This window comes from Leguminivora glycinivorella, chromosome 13, assembly GCF_023078275.1.
Source record: "Leguminivora glycinivorella isolate SPB_JAAS2020 chromosome 13, LegGlyc_1.1, whole genome shotgun sequence".
Lineage (NCBI taxonomy): Eukaryota > Metazoa > Arthropoda > Insecta > Lepidoptera > Tortricidae > Leguminivora > Leguminivora glycinivorella.
This window is the reverse complement of record NC_062983.1, coordinates 18236965-18254262: the sequence shown is the minus strand read 5'-3', so window position 1 is coordinate 18254262 and position 17298 is coordinate 18236965. Positions and strand designations below refer to the sequence as shown.

Genomic DNA, 17298 nt, shown 5'->3' with positions numbered 1-17298 from the left:
TTTATTTCACTCTTAATTTAACAAAAAAAAATTAACAAACAATAATAGGTAGAATAATATAGTTTTGAGCTAGCATGTGTAAATTAAAATTGCACGTTTCACTGAAAATTTTACAGAAATTCCACAAAAAATTAAGTTACAGGGGGACAGGGAACTCTCCTATAAATTTTGTCAATCAACAAAAACCTAAATTGAGACATTACAACCTATGAATAACAAACACTGCTTATTGAATTAATGTAACTTTAAAGTCACTTGACTTTCCAGCTCTCAGGCTTAGCATGATCATATAAGGTCAGGATGACCAGAAAAATCCCCAGACCACAGCCAACGATAGTAGAGGTGTACAGGAGTCTGTCAGTAAAGCCTCGTTTCAGCCAGATTGGTTTGCCGTCGTCGCACTGAAAACATCGAAAACCTAGTTATTTATTTGTTTTGTTTTTAGATGGCATTGCTTCTTAGAAACTAAATTGCACATTACCAACTTATACTTCCCATTTTACCCATACTTAACAACAACATAGACAATCAAGACTAGCAGTGCTAACTAGCACCCCCCGTTTGTATAAGGGACAGGAGATGAGTAATATGTTTTGAGGGAACATTGGCTAAGGCTAAGGCATAATAATATAATGAGTGCTTCTTTATGTTGCCTTAGCCAACACTTCCCTAGAACATATAATATGTACATGCCTAGTACATACATGTATGGTATATTTCTTAAAAGATTATTAGTAGATATTTTAGAGGATAACATTATTAGTAACCACACAATGAGGTAGGTATTCTTCGGAAGAATACCTACCAGACCTATACTTACTTGAAAGTCTGCTTGTAACTTCCTCAATTTTGTAAGAGCCGCTGATTCTCGCAAGTAGGGGGTCGTAGATATCGCACGAGCCATGGGCTTGGCGGTCATCACATACTGAAACAAAACAATGATTTAAAATATTGCTACGAAAATATTCTGATACCCTTACTATTACCCGACGGATACGAGAATTCGATGGGCAAATCCAGTGTGATGCGAGTATGGTAGGGTCAGTCGGTTGTCGGCAACGCGCACCAACCCTTACTGTTACCGACGGATACGAGAATTCGATGGGCAAATCCAGTGTGATGCGAGTATGGTAGGGTCAGTCGGTTGTCGGCAACGCGCACCAAGCAAAGTCCGCTGCAACGTGTTTTTGTGTTTTTCTAACATGTTAGGTGTTAGAAGGGGCGTTAGCAAAAACACTCAAACATGTTTGCCGCGACAAATGGATAGCATGTTAGGTGTTAGAAAAACACAAACACGTTGCAGCGGACCCGGCTTTACGAATAGCAAGCATCTTAAGGCTATGGTAAATGCTTACCATCCGGCGGGCCGTATGCTTGTTTTTGGCATCGAAGTGGTATTTAAAAAATCTGTTACACACAATATCGTATAAATTACTAATCCGACTGAGATGTCGATTCCCGCCAGTTGGTTTTCGCGCGCTAATTCACGCGCACTGTTGCCACTGCAGTGAGTGAAGAAAAGACTAGTATGCGATAGGCCTTTAAAGTAGGTAAGTATATCGCAATGATTAATATATATACATTTATGTGAAACTATTACTTTATTAAATAAATTACATACCCGCGGAATAATCCGCATTCGAGCGAGGATATTCATCTTTCGTATAATAAAAATATAAAATTGCTAATTTGATTTTCCGTGACACTCAATGTATTACATTGAATTTTAGTTTGAACAATGTCAATTTGTCAAATAAAAAAATATTTATTTTGAATAATGTACAAATATGTATTTTCAGCCAGCTACTTAAAGTATCGATTTGTATTGAGTTCGATTATTATACGATAATCTCCTACGAAATATTCGGTACATATCACGTACAATTTAATGTATTTATAATGAAAAATGAAAATTAAATATTTCTTTTTCAAGTTTGTTAAAGGAAAATAGTAATTTATTCGATTACACAAACAATTACGAATAAAGCTAGGAACATACTACGCGGACGTCCGTCGTAAAACGACCGCGACCGCGACCTATCAGTGTGCACGGAACAAAACATCCAGAGAGCCAGATTTCGATCGGACGTCCGTGCGCTCAAGGCCACGTCCGCGTCCGTCGACCGATAGTTTGCACGGTTATGTGTATTTCCATTGTCCAGATTCCCGTCCGCGGTCGATTCACGACGGACGTCCGCGTAGTGTGTTCCTAGCTTAACGATTCTGAGCTACTGAGCTTGTTGCTCCCTCCCTAGCAGGTTTTCTAGTTTGTCTATGGTTAGCTTGGTTTGACTTGTCTATGGTTCAAACTTTCTGACGCAAACTTTTTGATTGGCGGTCTTCTCCTTGCTTCCTTCACTTCATTCACTCTCTCAAATTTACAGAAAATGGCTACCGAGGAGTTGCTGACTGAGCAATTTCAGTTTTTAGGTATTAGCGTACAGAAAGAAGTTTTAGCAAAATGTGAGTACCTAACTGATTACTTATAAACGGTCCTCTTATCGGCAACTCTGTTAATAACCCGCATTTCGTGATTGTTTGTATGACTTGTACCGCTATATAAATGACTGTTCAAGGTTGTTTTATTATTCACTTGTATTCCAAAGGTGTGAGTTTATGCGAAGAATACGACGTCGAAGCCGAGACTTTTGTCGAACAATGGATGGCGTTCAGTTTAACGAACTTAAACGGAGCTCCTCCGAATTTGGATAGCTTGGATTCACTCGAGAGAAAGGAATTTTCCAAGCGGGCGGATCGCCTCAGCGCGCCCGTTAAAGATGCTAGAACGAGTACCGGCAAAAGTGTTGCGGTGTACGGAGCGTCCGTTGCTACTCAGTATCCTTTTTGTTCGCATGTTCCACGTGTTCTAACGATGTTTTTAGTGTTAACAAGTTTTATAACGTATTTCCTCTAAATCTGAAACTTAGTAATTGTTTTTTTTTTCATGTACATTTTGTGTTCACATTTCAACAACATTTTCATAATAATCCTTCACATTCAGGCCAGATAATGAAGTCCTATCTAAATACATAGCCGTAACTCCAAAGGTACGTTATTTTACTTTGATTATTCTTTGTAACAACTTAACCTTGTAGAAGTAATTGAAGTGACATGCTGTCCTTATCTTTTTACTGTGGGAACCGACTGTTAGAGAGAGACAAACTATAGTAGCATACATAAAAAACTTTGTTAGATAGGAATACATGTTTTAGATGTATGGACATCAATTTTGGTTTTGTACTTGTCATCATTATTATGAATGTATGCTGTAAACCATGTTTTATTGTAGTTTTATGCTTGGCAGTAGTTTTTATTATGTATCTTACTTGATAAATCATATATTTTTCTGTGAGCAATGAGACACTTGTTGTCTTCATTTTTCCTCTAGGTTATCTTGTATAGGGCTGAAATGTGGAGTGTCAAATGAAGAATAACATCTACTTGTGCTGAATGGGTATGAATCTAGTGGCGCAGTGTACCTTCTGTGACTAGATCTACACTCATTGAGTGCCTGTAGACCGAACACCGGTGAAGACAAGAAGACTTGATTTAGAAATTATTTTAATTGACTTGATGATATTTGTGGGCGAGTATGCTTCTAGTTCGTGTCACTGATACCATGACTAGATCCATACTCGTCTGCAGCCATCAACTCACTCAGCACATCTGTTTATTTATTTGTTTATTGGTGGAGTTAAAAAGTTAAGTATGTAACTATGATATTATCAGAAATATGAAACATGCAATTAAACTCTCACAAAGCCAAATTGTTATTGAAATTTAAATAGTACATGATACCTAGAGTTATGCCGTTCTCGAGAACTCATTTTACTATGGAGAATATTCTCTTGAGAGAACATTTCCCATACAAACAGGAGAACGTTCTTGGGAATGGCACAACTCTAATGATACCCAAGATATGATTTGTTCCAGCAGCATATGGTAGGATTAATGGATTAATCAGGTAGCTTATTGACAGACTATGAGACTACTTACATTAAGTAACCTTTTGTTAAGAAATGCATTATCATACTTAACTAACTTGCTTGTTTTATCTACACTGACTGCATTGGCTGCTGCAGGGAACGGTTAGTAATACCAGGCAAGACCTTTGTTAATCCGCTTCTCTCTGAACTCTAGACGGAACAAGATTTAATGGAAGAACAATTACTTTGGTAGTTCTTCTCCAACTAAACTTCCTCCAAAAATATATACTTAAGTAAAAGGAAAGATTATATATCAATAGTTCATAATGTACATATATTATTACGTTTTGGGCTATAGTCGTGAAAGTTTTACGTACTAAAATAATTATAAAGAAATATAATATTTTTACATGGAACGGAACAGTTTTAACACCATATTCCTGATCATATTTCAAGACTAAAATGTCATAAATTTTTGTCACAGATAAATAAAATAAACAACTCATTATTATTTTGTTTGGATTAATGACCTATTTTATTGATTATTACTTATACTTAGTATGCGCTGCATAGTTTAAGTGTGGTCAAAATGATGTAATAAAACCGTTTAGCCAAACAAATTCAAAAGTTTTAAAACTAGATAGAGAACTGAATATTATATAAGCCGTTTTTCAGAATCCCCATTTTGGCGAAGTGACTTATCAAATAATTTTATAGCTGACAACTGACATCATTTGTGGCTGAAATACCTAATCTAGACAGACACCATACATACACAGTACAGTACATGAGTTCATTGCCTCCTAATCGCGATTTGATTGCTGTGACAATTACACTAATGTATGTAGAAGTGGAATCCGGGTATAACCATTGTGCTCTTTTATTGCGTTCAAGGTAGGAGTTATGAGGATCATGACATTCATGATGGCACTCAGACTGGTTTAGTCCAACTTGCGTTCTCTTGCTAGAGTCCAAGTCCATATCTCTTGCAATTCTTGGAAGACGGACTGGTTGTATAGACGCGAAAAAAAAACATCCTCCTGGCCCTCTGTGTGCAATCGTTGACACTCCGTGGCGAATGATACCCATTTGGCTAAGTCGCCCAAATACGGACTGGCGACGGAGAGAGATACAGTCTGACCAAAAATAGTAGGTCCCAAAAAGTAGAAACATTCAATTCAAATCAATATGCGTGAGAAAACGGCACTTTTTAAAAATTCTACTCTTTTTGGTCATACTGTAACCACAGTAAAGAGTACTATCGTACAGTATGACCACTCCCGCTCCCCGCTGAAAGTGACGCCCACCCCCTCTCGGTTACCTCACAGTTACCGCCTGTCAAAAGCGCGAACAGTCGACCTGTCATATTTCACTCATACAAGCACTCACCCCGCCGGCGATGGAGGGATGAACTGGACTCCTTCTTGTGGTCACACATAGCACTGGATAGAGATCAGTGGAAAAATTGGGGGGAGGCCTTTGCCCAGCAGTGGGACACGACAGGCTCCAAATAATAATAATAACAAGCATAGTACGCGTTCACCTACACGAACTTAAACTGTGTGCTAGGATCGCGCCTCTTTCATATGTTTGATCGCCAGTGTCCCAGGTGTGCTGTAACTATGATATGATACGGAGAGTTAACAAATTCTTACACTCTTCCAGGCTCTAGTGTGCGAGCGAGTCAGCGCTAAAGCGATGATCCGTTCGCACACCGGAGCGGCGTGCGGATTCGCATTCAATCGGAAAACGACCTTAATAATTATATTAAAATATTTTGTTAAGAAATTTTAGAATATTCCCATTATAGTATAGTAAAGCCCTCCTAACTTTACTGCATAATTTTATCAAGAGGAAGAAGCGTATGTTATTACCGAGAAATAATATTGGCATTTATAAACGATCTATTATTCCGAGCTGTCGATAGTGAACTAAATCGATGACCTATTTGAGCTGCAGCTGCTACTCATCAGAACACACTAGTAGTGAAAAACGGTACATATTTCATACAAGTTGGACGGGACTTGTACCGTTTTTGCCAGAGTTTAGATCCTGCAGTGCAGGGTCAAAGTGCACGGCAAACTGGGACACATCTGTTTGTGTCATCGAATGTTCTGTTTAGATGTAATAGTATTTAGGATGTCTCGAAATACGAACCCAAGGATTTATCAATTTGCTTTTTTGTCTCAAGTTACAATTAGCTACTTTGCAAAGTAACTTTGGGAATCAAAAGTAGCCTAAAAGATGAATCGCGATTAAACGAATAGATATTGCGCATCCCTCTAGCTCCGAGTAACTCCTGCTCTAATAGAGCGGATATTAGAATCTTGAGCGTAGCGAGAAAAGAAAGAAAAAAAATAATAAATTTGCTTACCCGTACAGTCAAGTGTAAAAATATGGGTGTACACATCTTACTCAAAAATATGTCCTACAGCATCTTAGTCCGGTGTAATAAGAGCGTAGTACCATATTTATGAGACGATTATTTCGATACGTATTTTTGCACTTGGCTGTACAAAGAATTGAGATATAGACAACTTTGAATATCATTTACATAGCAACTAGCGTTAAATTATTGTATCATTTTACATAGGCATGAATAAGAATATTATATAACATTCATGGTACATGGTAGGCGTGTTCAGTGGATACATGTAACTAACATCATAGTGTAATATTGGAAAAAATTAATCAGTTACAATTGCCCCCGAGTCGAGATTTGTCCCGCTGTACCTTATTTAAAAATCCTTTGCTAAGACAAAAGCTAAAAGGGGAAAATAAGAATATTTCCATCTAGAAAAGCCGCAAATAGAGTACATTTAAGAAACCCTGTATATTAGAAGACAGCTTTTATAGTCAAATGAGACCTACGCCTTTGCTTTTACCAAAGCTTTTACTAATGCTTTTCATAAGAACACTGAAAACTGAAATCTTAGTCCTGTACTAGTAATGATACCCGCACAATGAACCTATTATTTATGTACGAAACGCAATCTCATACTGGTCGAGTAAGCGGTACTTATATACCTATATAAACATCCTGTTTTTGGTTCACTATCTTATGCCAATTATGTCTCAGGAAATTTGACTCTACACTTGTAACCACAGAGAGCCAAACTATGAGGCGTGTAGGTAGTTAGGTACTTATAGTTATAAATGTTATGATATACCTAATATATTCTTAATGGCAAAATGGACAAGTTTCACAAAAAGCAACTCTATTCTGAGCTATGTACGTGAATTTAATAATTTATAAATTTATTAGAACTAAACGTATGTTGTTTGTACATGTTTTTATAGGTATTCAGTTCCATGGCTTAATAAAAATACGTTTTTCAGAGGATTAAAGTGGAGGACACAAGTCATCCACACGAGTTGACTGCAGCTACATATTCCCCGAAGACGTAAGTAACACGCATACACTCAAGGACTTTAATTGTTGAGCCATTTCAAGCCACAATAATTTTGTCATGTCATAGTTAAGCTATGACGTTAGGATAGACAATACATCCTTCATGAATATATAAGATGCTACATAAAATTGTCTCATACGTTCCTTTACATCAGGTTATTAATCGATACCAAAGACATATGTAACTCAAGAAAAAAACGTACCTCAAAGGCCTAGAGAAAAAGGTACGGTGGCCTAGATGGCGTTACACCTTTGGGGAACGCTCGGCTAGATGGCGCTAATATTAATATTTGACATTTTAACACATATCAAGCTAACAATATGGACGAAATTGTCAAAACTGAGGTTCAAAAGTTTTAAGCTTTTGTCGAGATATGGCAGTCTATGCACTGATTAACTGATTACACATTTTGACAATAACTCTCTATAATACTGGATCCTCTTTGTCGATACTGTAATAATATTATAAATAGGAAAGTGTGTGTCTGTTTGTTTGTCCGTCTTTTACGGCAAAATGAAGCTACGAATTGACGTGATTTTTTAAGTGGAGATAGTTGAAGGGATGGAGAGTGACATGGGCTACTTTTTGTCTCTTTCTAGCCCGAGCGAAGTCGCGGGCAAAAGCTAGTGGGTATATAAAAATGATTAAAATTGTAAAGTAATCATATTTTCAGCGGAGCCTCTTCAAAATACAGCACACGAGACAACGCCGGCACAGTCCTCCACAGTTACGGCGATGACGACTTGCTACAAGCCATCACCGCCCCCAGCGGGCCCAGTGACACCATCAACGTCACGCAAGTGCCTAACCACGACGGCGAGTTGTACACAAAAGCCATGTAAGTACGTGGGTACGTCAGGTACGTGCGAAGTGCGTACGCTGCAAGATCTGAAAATTATCTGGAAGATACTTAGTAAAAGACTTGGTAGTAACCATCCTAGCTATTTTACAGCTGCAAACGCTACAATGATTGTTGCGATTCAAGCATGTACAGCGCTGAAAGTCGCGGAGGTGCTAATGCTAATACTCGTAATAGGCGTACATCTATGGCAGATGATTTACGCAGCATCCGTACGACACTTGCGTTCGTGGCTGTACCTATAGCCCAAATCTAGAGAGGACATGCTCCCGCAAGTTCGCGGAAGTGCCAACACCAACAATCTAAACATATACCAAGTATATAAAATGCAATGCAACCCTGGTACAGGAAATGCCCTAACTCAAGCACCCATATCGCCATTCCACAAAAAATGTGATAAACTCAAGGCACCAGCTGTACTTCACACACTTCTGTACTTACATAAATATTTATTTATTATTTTATCCTCCTTCGACTAGACCTCCACAGCTTAAAACGGCAATGAGATGACTATGTCCTTATAAGAAGCTGTTAGCAGTATTAGCATAGTGTACAAACCTTATTTGACTTCATTTGCATATAAATAGACACACATCAATAACATACTCTGGGTAGCTATTATGCAAGTAAGGCTGTTTTATTCTTCTTGTAGGCTGAAATGGATACAAACTTCTCTACATTTTTCTTCTAAGACAAGTATAAGAACCGATTCTCATGTCGACTGTCCTTTTCTTTATATTTTGCGATAAGTTAAAATTCTGTTTGATAAAAGTCACAAATCTAAGTAGCATTACATTCATACAACTTACAAAGCGTCCTTGACCTTATAGGCTTATATCCTCTTGGTAATACAAGTTTGGCAAAAGAGAGTAAAAATGATTTTTTTTATCCTAGCAACACTTAACTGTTCTCATACAATAATGTCAGAATAGTTGCCACATGTAAAACGGTTTACATAGACGGTGGCGCCCCTATTATTTTCTACTCTTTTTTGCCAGGCCGTACATACTACTTATATTAATAGTACATTACATCAGAGGCCGGGAAAATGAGGATTTCCGGCCAAGTGGGTATATACGGCCGAGCGAGCGTGCGAGCGAGGCCGGATAGGGATACGAGGCCGGGAATCCGTTTTCACGCCGAGGCATGTATAGTGCTTTTCTCAAACATACAATGAAATAAAAAAAAATGCTCTAAAAGACAATATTTTATAAAAAAAAGTTACTTTGCAGGCCTAGGCCTAAAAAATAATATGAAATCCCTTTACAGTCCTCTCGAGTTGTTGCGCCCAAAAAGCGATACTTCCCAGCCCATTTTAAGGAACGTAAAGACAATATTTCATTGCATGTTTGAGAAAAACACTTTTACTCAGAAACTGTAAAAAAATGCGTTCCAGCCCGCTACCAATGCTGCCATATCTGCTGAATAATAGATTCAGAACTCCATTTTTGGGGCTTGTAAACGGTTCCCTCATTCGTCCATGTTTAGCGATGACTGATGAGCTTTTGAGCTATCAATCAGTGAAGTCAACTGGAACTTCTGTGAATTTAATATGATGTATTCAGACGTATTTTTAATTTATGATCATAATCTTATTTCCTCATGAAACATGTATAATCTGCAGCAAAAACGCATAGGAGCGTAGATACGTTCAAGGGGGGTAACAGTAAGACATACTTTCCAAAAGGGGGGTTTGAACCGAAAATAGGTTCCTTTATAATAAAACCTGAAACATTTGTTTTCCATAGTTTACTTTTTTTGCAGCTACTGTAATTTACTATGTTGTCCGCGGCAAACAATTCTATACAATTACATTTCATTGGATCATAATGGGCCTGAAAATAACCATGTGGCTGTAGCGCAGCGAACCTATTGTAGTTTAGTAATTATGTATAAGAGGGTTACTGAATCGGAACGTACCCGTCTTTGCAATTTTTGTGACTCACTGAGGGAGCACGTTTTTGTGGTTATGCGTTTAGACCTCAAAACATCACACACACACAAACAAACATCAAGCATTGCAGGCGCCTCATTCGCTTTCATACCTGTTAAATGCATTGTGCATTGCACATGACACACGTAGTAGTACAAGTCAAGTGTAAAAATATGGGTGTACACATCTTACTCAAAAATATGTCCCATAGCATCTTAGTTCGGTGTAATAAGAGCGTTAGTAGTTAGTACCATATTTATGAGACGATTATTTCGTTATATATTTTGGCACTTGACTATACATATACAGTTAAGGTATTCAATATAGTTGCAGACAAAATGCCAAAAATATGCGTCCACATCCACAACCTTAACTTACAAGTAATAAAGCCGTGTATACATATTTTTTTCACTTTGTACGCATTTATATTTGTTTACCTTGACTGTACCAAAATGTATTGCTATACTTATATAAATCACTCTCGACATTGTTGCGGTAGATGTAGAAATCCGTATCCTAGTCCTGTATAGCTTGAGTTTCCTGACTGAACTATTTTGTCACAGGTTCGGCTTCGAACTCCTACCAGAGAAAGCCAGCATATACGACGGCCACATCAGCTACGTCTCACAACACATAATGAAGAAGGCTGGCATTACAGAAAGCAGCTCCGTTAGGCACAAAACACAGGTTTGTATAATGTTCGCTAGATTTGTTGTTAATAGTCTTCTATCTTGAACTTGAAGTGAAGACGTCAACCGTTAATGAACAGCTAGAGCATGACAGCAATCTGGGTATACGCGTTCCGGATTTCAGTTAGACCACAGAACTAAATCAAGATAGAAGGAAAATGCTCGGCGATTAACAGCGAAACCGAGCGTGTAACGTTTTGTGTCGAGCCTATGACGTCACGAGTGTACTTTAGTGATGGGAACGTTGTCGCCGCGTAACCTATTCAATCGATTGTGGAGGTTGCTTGCGGGATGCCCGCCGAAGTTAAAAATATCGGATGTTCATCTTCGTTGTGAAATGAAGTAAGTATATACCTGTATTCGTGTGATGACAAACAATTCACTAGTAGGTATATAATTTGCCTAAGGCCAGGAACAAAGATTTTAGTAGGTAGATATTAATACTAGTTAATATTTCGTAATATTTTTAAGAAAATCGACCATGTACTCACTTCATTATCCTCATGTTATTTGTTACAACTTTTAGTAATATGTATATAAATATAATTAACCATTAACACATTTTTAGAGTTATTTTTATTCATAATAAATATAGAGCGTATTATGTTTGTATTTGTTTTTCTGCCGACCACAAATTCAACGTTAATACCGTAACTGTAACCTATTTTAAAGTTAAATTTACTTTTCACTCGTACTTTATAAATGTATAGTTTCATAACAATATAAAAACATAATTATAATTTCCACTGCTTCGCAAAATCGATTTAAATCGAATAAGGAAATCGCAGCATACATGACGATATAGTTCCGTGGTGCACCACTATTCTTAAGTTCGACGTGAGTTCGACGGACAAAATAACAAATCTACCTTCACTTTGTCTCGACAGTTTGATTAGCCTATTTTTATATCGCTTGTTTTATGGCCGCTGTACACACATGGCCAACAGTTCCACCAACCCCCTTGGCCATGTGTGTAGAGGGCTACTTGGCCGTAAGTTGGCAGTTGGCGCTTGCGCTTGCCGGCCAACCGATTCGTGTCGGTTTTTTGTCCACACATCAAAGGATCTTGGCGCCAATGGCCAACTGCGTTTACACGTTGGCGCTTCATTCAGTTGGTCGTCAGCCGTCAGAGAGGACAGTAGTGATATATTTACGAAAATAATAAGTTTATCTATGCCAATAATAGTGTAGATTTTAGGAAATAAAATAACCTTGCAAATGTTTAATGTATTTCCTAAAAAAGATAAATGTTCTTATCAGAATATTCAAAAAATTGTTAATATTGCAAATAATTTAATTTTACTACGGGGTTATTATTTTTTAATATTTTTTTTCTGACAACGTCTATGACCAAGAATTTCCTAGATTTTTTCATTACACGTCCATCTTTCATGAAGAGCCAATGCCAAGTGATTGGTTCGCCAATGTGTAAACAGCGGCTCTTATCTTGGCCAAGGGGTTTCACAAAGGGCTGGTGGAACCGTTGGCCATGTGTGTACAGGGGCCATTAAACGCACGCCAAGTCGGACTCGTCAAATCAAAGCCGCAATGGAAAACTAGTTTGACGGCCGTACGTCAGCTAATGTTTTGATGATAAAAATAGGAAAATCGTGTTTTTTATTTAATAAAAAATATTTTAGGACAAATGGTACTTACCGATGATAGGAAACACTTTGTTTAACACCCTTGCTTTTATTGGTGGTGTTTGAACAGTTAATTATCGAATACCGACCCATTTTGTATTTTTCACTGTATGTCACTCGCGGGCAGCGGTCGGGAGCAGACTGACTTGCGCGGCGAACAATGTCGCTCGCTATTTAACTTTTCCGCACGCGAAGTAGAGTTAGACCTTCTGGAGGACGTGTAGTCTATGGTATGCGTAGGGGATAGTAACATTTACATACCAGCGAAAAACTTCTAAAATACTATTACGGTACGGAAGTACTTCCAAAAAAATATTACTCTAAAGGTCTGTCTACGCAACTTTGACGTCCACCCGCCGTCTTCAGTTTCCCGTGATCATGATGCATGCAACTGCGTCGAAATATCGGGACCTCAATAAAAATCAAAAAGGAAATCATGGTCTATATCCCGGTCAATATAAGTCTAATGAAACTAACCGTGAATCGTTTAAAACTCTTACGCTAAGGTAGCTTTAACATTATTTTTATTTCTTTTCTTATGTAGGTATATTGTATTTAATGAATGAATATAATTTCAGACAGAGGTGACAGTGGCGGGGCGGATCGAATGCGACGCAGACGCTAGGCTGAACCCCAAATGCGTGGTTCTTCAGGGCACGTGGGAGCACTCCCTGAGCCAAGCAGTGCCTGTTGACTTGGACGGGTAAGCTCTCTTACAAACTTACCACAATCAAGTTGTCGAAACAGATGTTATATTATATGTATAGGTTTTAATCCCATAAGGTGACAAATGCACTGTGACTACAACTTTCACTTTGAGAATATACCTCCATATCCATTCGCTTTGGTGCAGATGTAGTACGAAAAGATATCCTTCGTTCATTCGTATTCGTAATGCTAGTTCAGACAGTGTCAGTACGTCTTGTATTGAGACTGACTGAAATAGCATCACACGTTCTTACATTTCCGTAAGAATACGAAAAAAAAATATTTCCGCGCTACATCTGCAGGCCTAGCACATGATTGCCGCGAGAGTATGCCGCTGCGAGATAGATTACACGTCTTTGTCTAATTGTACTAATGACATAAGGACAGTAGTCCATCTCGTGGCGACATACCGCGACAATCATGTGCCCTACTGTACTCCCATTTATTTCTGCCTCAACTACTTTTTTCACGAATTGGGTTTCCAAATTCCAAATGGGAATACACCAACTCAGCTATAAGAACATGAAACTTTTTTTTTTCAGTGTAAAACAGTATTCTCTATTCCCCGGGCAAGTAGTTGTGATGCGGGGCACCAACCCGCGCGGAGACAAGTTCCTGGCACAAGAAGTATTTTGCGATGGCTCGCTGCCGTTACCTGATCATAGGGCTGATATAATTAATGCTTTACAAGGTATGTATATCTATTTTAACTACATTTTACCTACATAATTTAAACTGAAGAACTATTACCAATAAAATACCATCATGCTAAGGAACCCGAAGAGAGGTCTCGCCATTGAGATTTCAATAGATATCTTAAGTTATTTTGTTATTCTCTTCTATGGCAGCATTCCTGGCATCATAGTAAAGATGTCACTAGTTAATGCTCAATCTTCGATCTTGTCTCATTCACTCAAAGGTTAACTGGAAGAAATCCCTCAAAGGGATAAGTTCGCCTTTGTACTGTTATTTACTGTAATTACTGTGTTTTTTGTTATTAATTGTACAATAAAGAGTTTACTACTACTACTACTACTGAGTGCGAGTGTGAACTGGCATCTTCTAAAAAGAAGGCCTAATAAATATTTCTATTCCAGGAAACTTGTCAATGGTGGTCGCCGCTGGTCCCTACACTACCTCAGACAACCTCTCCTACGAGCCCCTTAAAGACCTGGTCTCATACATCAGCACACACAAGCCACACATCGTCATAATGACAGGACCCTTTATGGACGCAGACCATGCGAAACTGAAGGACAATACGCTGGCTGAGACATATAAGTCGTTGTTTGAAAAGCTGATTGATAGTTTAGCAGAACTTAGCTCTAGTTGGTGAGTTGTAAAAATTTTTGAGTTGATAATAGCCTGATCCACACAAAGCCAGGCACATCGCGCGGCAAAAGTTTAATGTAGACATACCTCGGCCGAAGCAGGTTGTTCGCTGTTACTTATTTCATTTACATAAGGTTGATAAATAAAATGTTGGTAATTCTACAAGGTGGACATCTCGTTTTCCTCGAGGAAACTTGTTTCTTTCACCTCAATCGGAGTTGCGGTTTATATGATTATCTATTCAGTTACAATCTTACAATAGCATAATATTAAGTTAGGTGTTTTGAGGTAAATATAATTTACGATGAAAATAAGGCCATAAAGTTGTTAACTAGTCTTATTTTATTGCTCTTATCAGGTTTCCACAATACATATAGCATAATTTATAGTTGTAATATGAATCTTTCTTTCCAGTCCATCCACCAAAATCTACATAGTATCCAGCCATAAAGACGCATTCCACCTGAACATATTCCCCTCACCGCCATACTCGACGCGGCGCAAATATACACACATACACTTCGTGCCGGACCCGTGCACGCTCAACATCGGCGGCGTCATCGTCGGGGCTACCAGCGCTGATGTGCTCATGCAGATCAGCCAGGAGGAGATATCGCTGTGAGTTTAACAATCTACGTACTATCGAGTCACAGTTCCTACACAGATGTAGTGTACATTGTCGATCGAGTTACCAGAGTTACATCGCCGTACTCGGCGTAAGCACGCTTACATACACTTCGTGCCTAACCCGTGCACGCTTAACATCGGCGGCGTCATCGTCGGGGCTACCAGCGCTCACGTGCTTATGCAGAGCAGTCAGGAGGAGATATGGCTGTGAGTTTACTGTCATAATCTACATACTACCGAGTCACCGTACTTCCAACAAGTCTATATCCGACGCAGGTACGCTCACATACACTTCGACTTGACTGTTCTTAAAATAAAATATTTTATACCATGCACGAAATAAAGCATTAGATAATTATAAGAAAAACATGGACAGAAATTATTTTAAAATCCAATTTCTATTTAATAAGTCAGGTAGAAATATTTAAAGTAACTGAGTTGACCGTGACGTCACTCAATTCGATTTCATATAAATTCCATATTAGCAAGTCTTTCAAATTCGTTTTGACAGTTCCTATAAAGAAGCTGATTTGACTAGGAGGCAAGTAGCCTATCCTGTCTCATCCAGGATAAGGTTATATAATCAAGGACATGCATTGCTCCCATGTGTTTTAAACTATCAGAGCCCGGAAGGACAGATTTTTGATGACTTTTTATTTACTTTAGTTATCTTCATAGTATTTTGAATTATGGCATTATGATCTGGGGAAAATCGACATTAAAAACATATAATTTAATTATGTGAGATACATATTTATTATCAACTTTTCAACTTATTTAGGCAATCAAGGCCTGACATTTTATATTATAATAAAATATGGCGTGTTTTTTGCAGAGGCATGGGTGGGGACAAGCTGTCCCGCATGGCGTCGCACGTGATATCCCAGCAGTGCTACAGCCCGCTGTTCCCCGCGCCACCTACGCAACCCACCGACGCAGCGTTATGGGCGCAGCATGCGCAGATGCCGGCCACACCGCATGTGCTGGTGCTGCCATCTAACTTCAGATACTTCGTCAAGGTGGGTTGACAATAGACGATCTAACCTGTCCCACATGTTATCTCAAGTATGTTTTAATTGCTTATGGTGCTCCCACATTGGCTGTTATAAATGCTTTATAACACCGTGTGACAAGGACAGCGTCCTGTTAATGCCATCGCGCTGTCCCTGTCACACATTTTTAACAGTGACAGCCAATGTTGAAGCGCTATCACATTACTGACCCGGGCAAGTCAAACAAGTTTGGTAGTATGTCGAATAAAATAAAACACAAGACATTCTAAACTATTCCTCCCAAATATGAGTGAATGTAGGTCACAATAAATAGCAAAAGCACGTCCCACAACGAACTTGCGCTGTATGGAGAACAATATTTGTATTGTTTTTGACAAGATCAATAAGTGAAGGATAAATATTGTCGCAGGAGGTGAACGGCACGGTGGTGGTGAACCCCGAGCGGCTGAGCAAGGGCACGGGCGGCGGCACGTTGGCGCGCCTGCGGCTGGCGCTGGACGGAGACTCCCGGCGGGTCGCGGCGCAGGTGCTGCGCATTTGATATCCTTACCTAATAAATACTTCCGTGAGTACTGGCCTTAGTTTCCTTTATAGTCCTGTAGGTAGAAAGAAGTCTAACTTTAGACTTGGTCTAGCCCTTAGTAAGTTAGTACTGCATTCTGTTCGTAGGTCTGTATGTATTTTAATTACATTGCGGACTGTTGAGGTTAGATACTTTCAGCACACCAATAAAATACCGCGATGTATCTCAAATCAGAGTTCTTGCGGCATGTAGAAATAGTTAAAAATGTCTTAAGACTTGGTCATATTTTTTTGAATATTATTGAATATTAGTATAGAAGGTAAGTATTACCAAAGACATATGTAACTCCGTATAGACGGATAAAGTCTAAGAAAAAAACGTACCTCAAAGCCCTAGAGAAAAAGGTACGGTGGCCTAGATGGCGTTACACCTTTGGGGAACGCTCAGCTAGATGGCGCTAATATTAATATTTGACATTTTAACACATATCAAGCTAACAATATGGGCCAAATTGTCAAAACTGAGGTTCAAAGGTTTAAGCTTGTGTCGAGAGATGGCTGTCTATGCACTGTGATTACACATTTTACTTTGACAGTAACTCTCTATAATACTCGATCCTCTTTGGTATTACA

The 17298-nt window shown here is 38.7% G+C and overlaps 2 protein-coding genes across 2 annotated transcripts; one reads left to right on the top strand and one right to left on the bottom strand.

Moving 5' to 3' along the window:
- Nucleotides 1-43: 43 nt before the first annotated feature.
- Nucleotides 44-1770, bottom strand: LOC125232805. The gene is made up of 3 exons (XM_048138585.1): nt 1622-1770; nt 821-925; nt 44-401 (listed from the first exon to the last, which is right to left on the bottom strand). The coding sequence occupies exons 1-3, from the start codon at nt 1655-1657 to the stop codon at nt 252-254; spliced, it is 291 nt and encodes a 96-aa protein (XP_047994542.1). The 5' UTR covers nt 1658-1770; the 3' UTR covers nt 44-251.
- Nucleotides 1771-2314: 544 nt separating this feature from the next.
- On the top strand, nt 2315-16715 carry LOC125232551 (DNA polymerase alpha subunit B). Its single transcript, XM_048138261.1, has 12 exons — nt 2315-2463; nt 2607-2835; nt 3002-3047; nt 7266-7330; nt 8013-8177; nt 10695-10818; nt 13042-13166; nt 13714-13862; nt 14269-14503; nt 14918-15121; nt 15966-16149; nt 16553-16715. The coding sequence occupies exons 1-12, from the start codon at nt 2388-2390 to the stop codon at nt 16682-16684; spliced, it is 1734 nt and encodes a 577-aa protein (XP_047994218.1). The 5' UTR covers nt 2315-2387; the 3' UTR covers nt 16685-16715.
- Nucleotides 16716-17298: the final 583 nt, after the last annotated feature.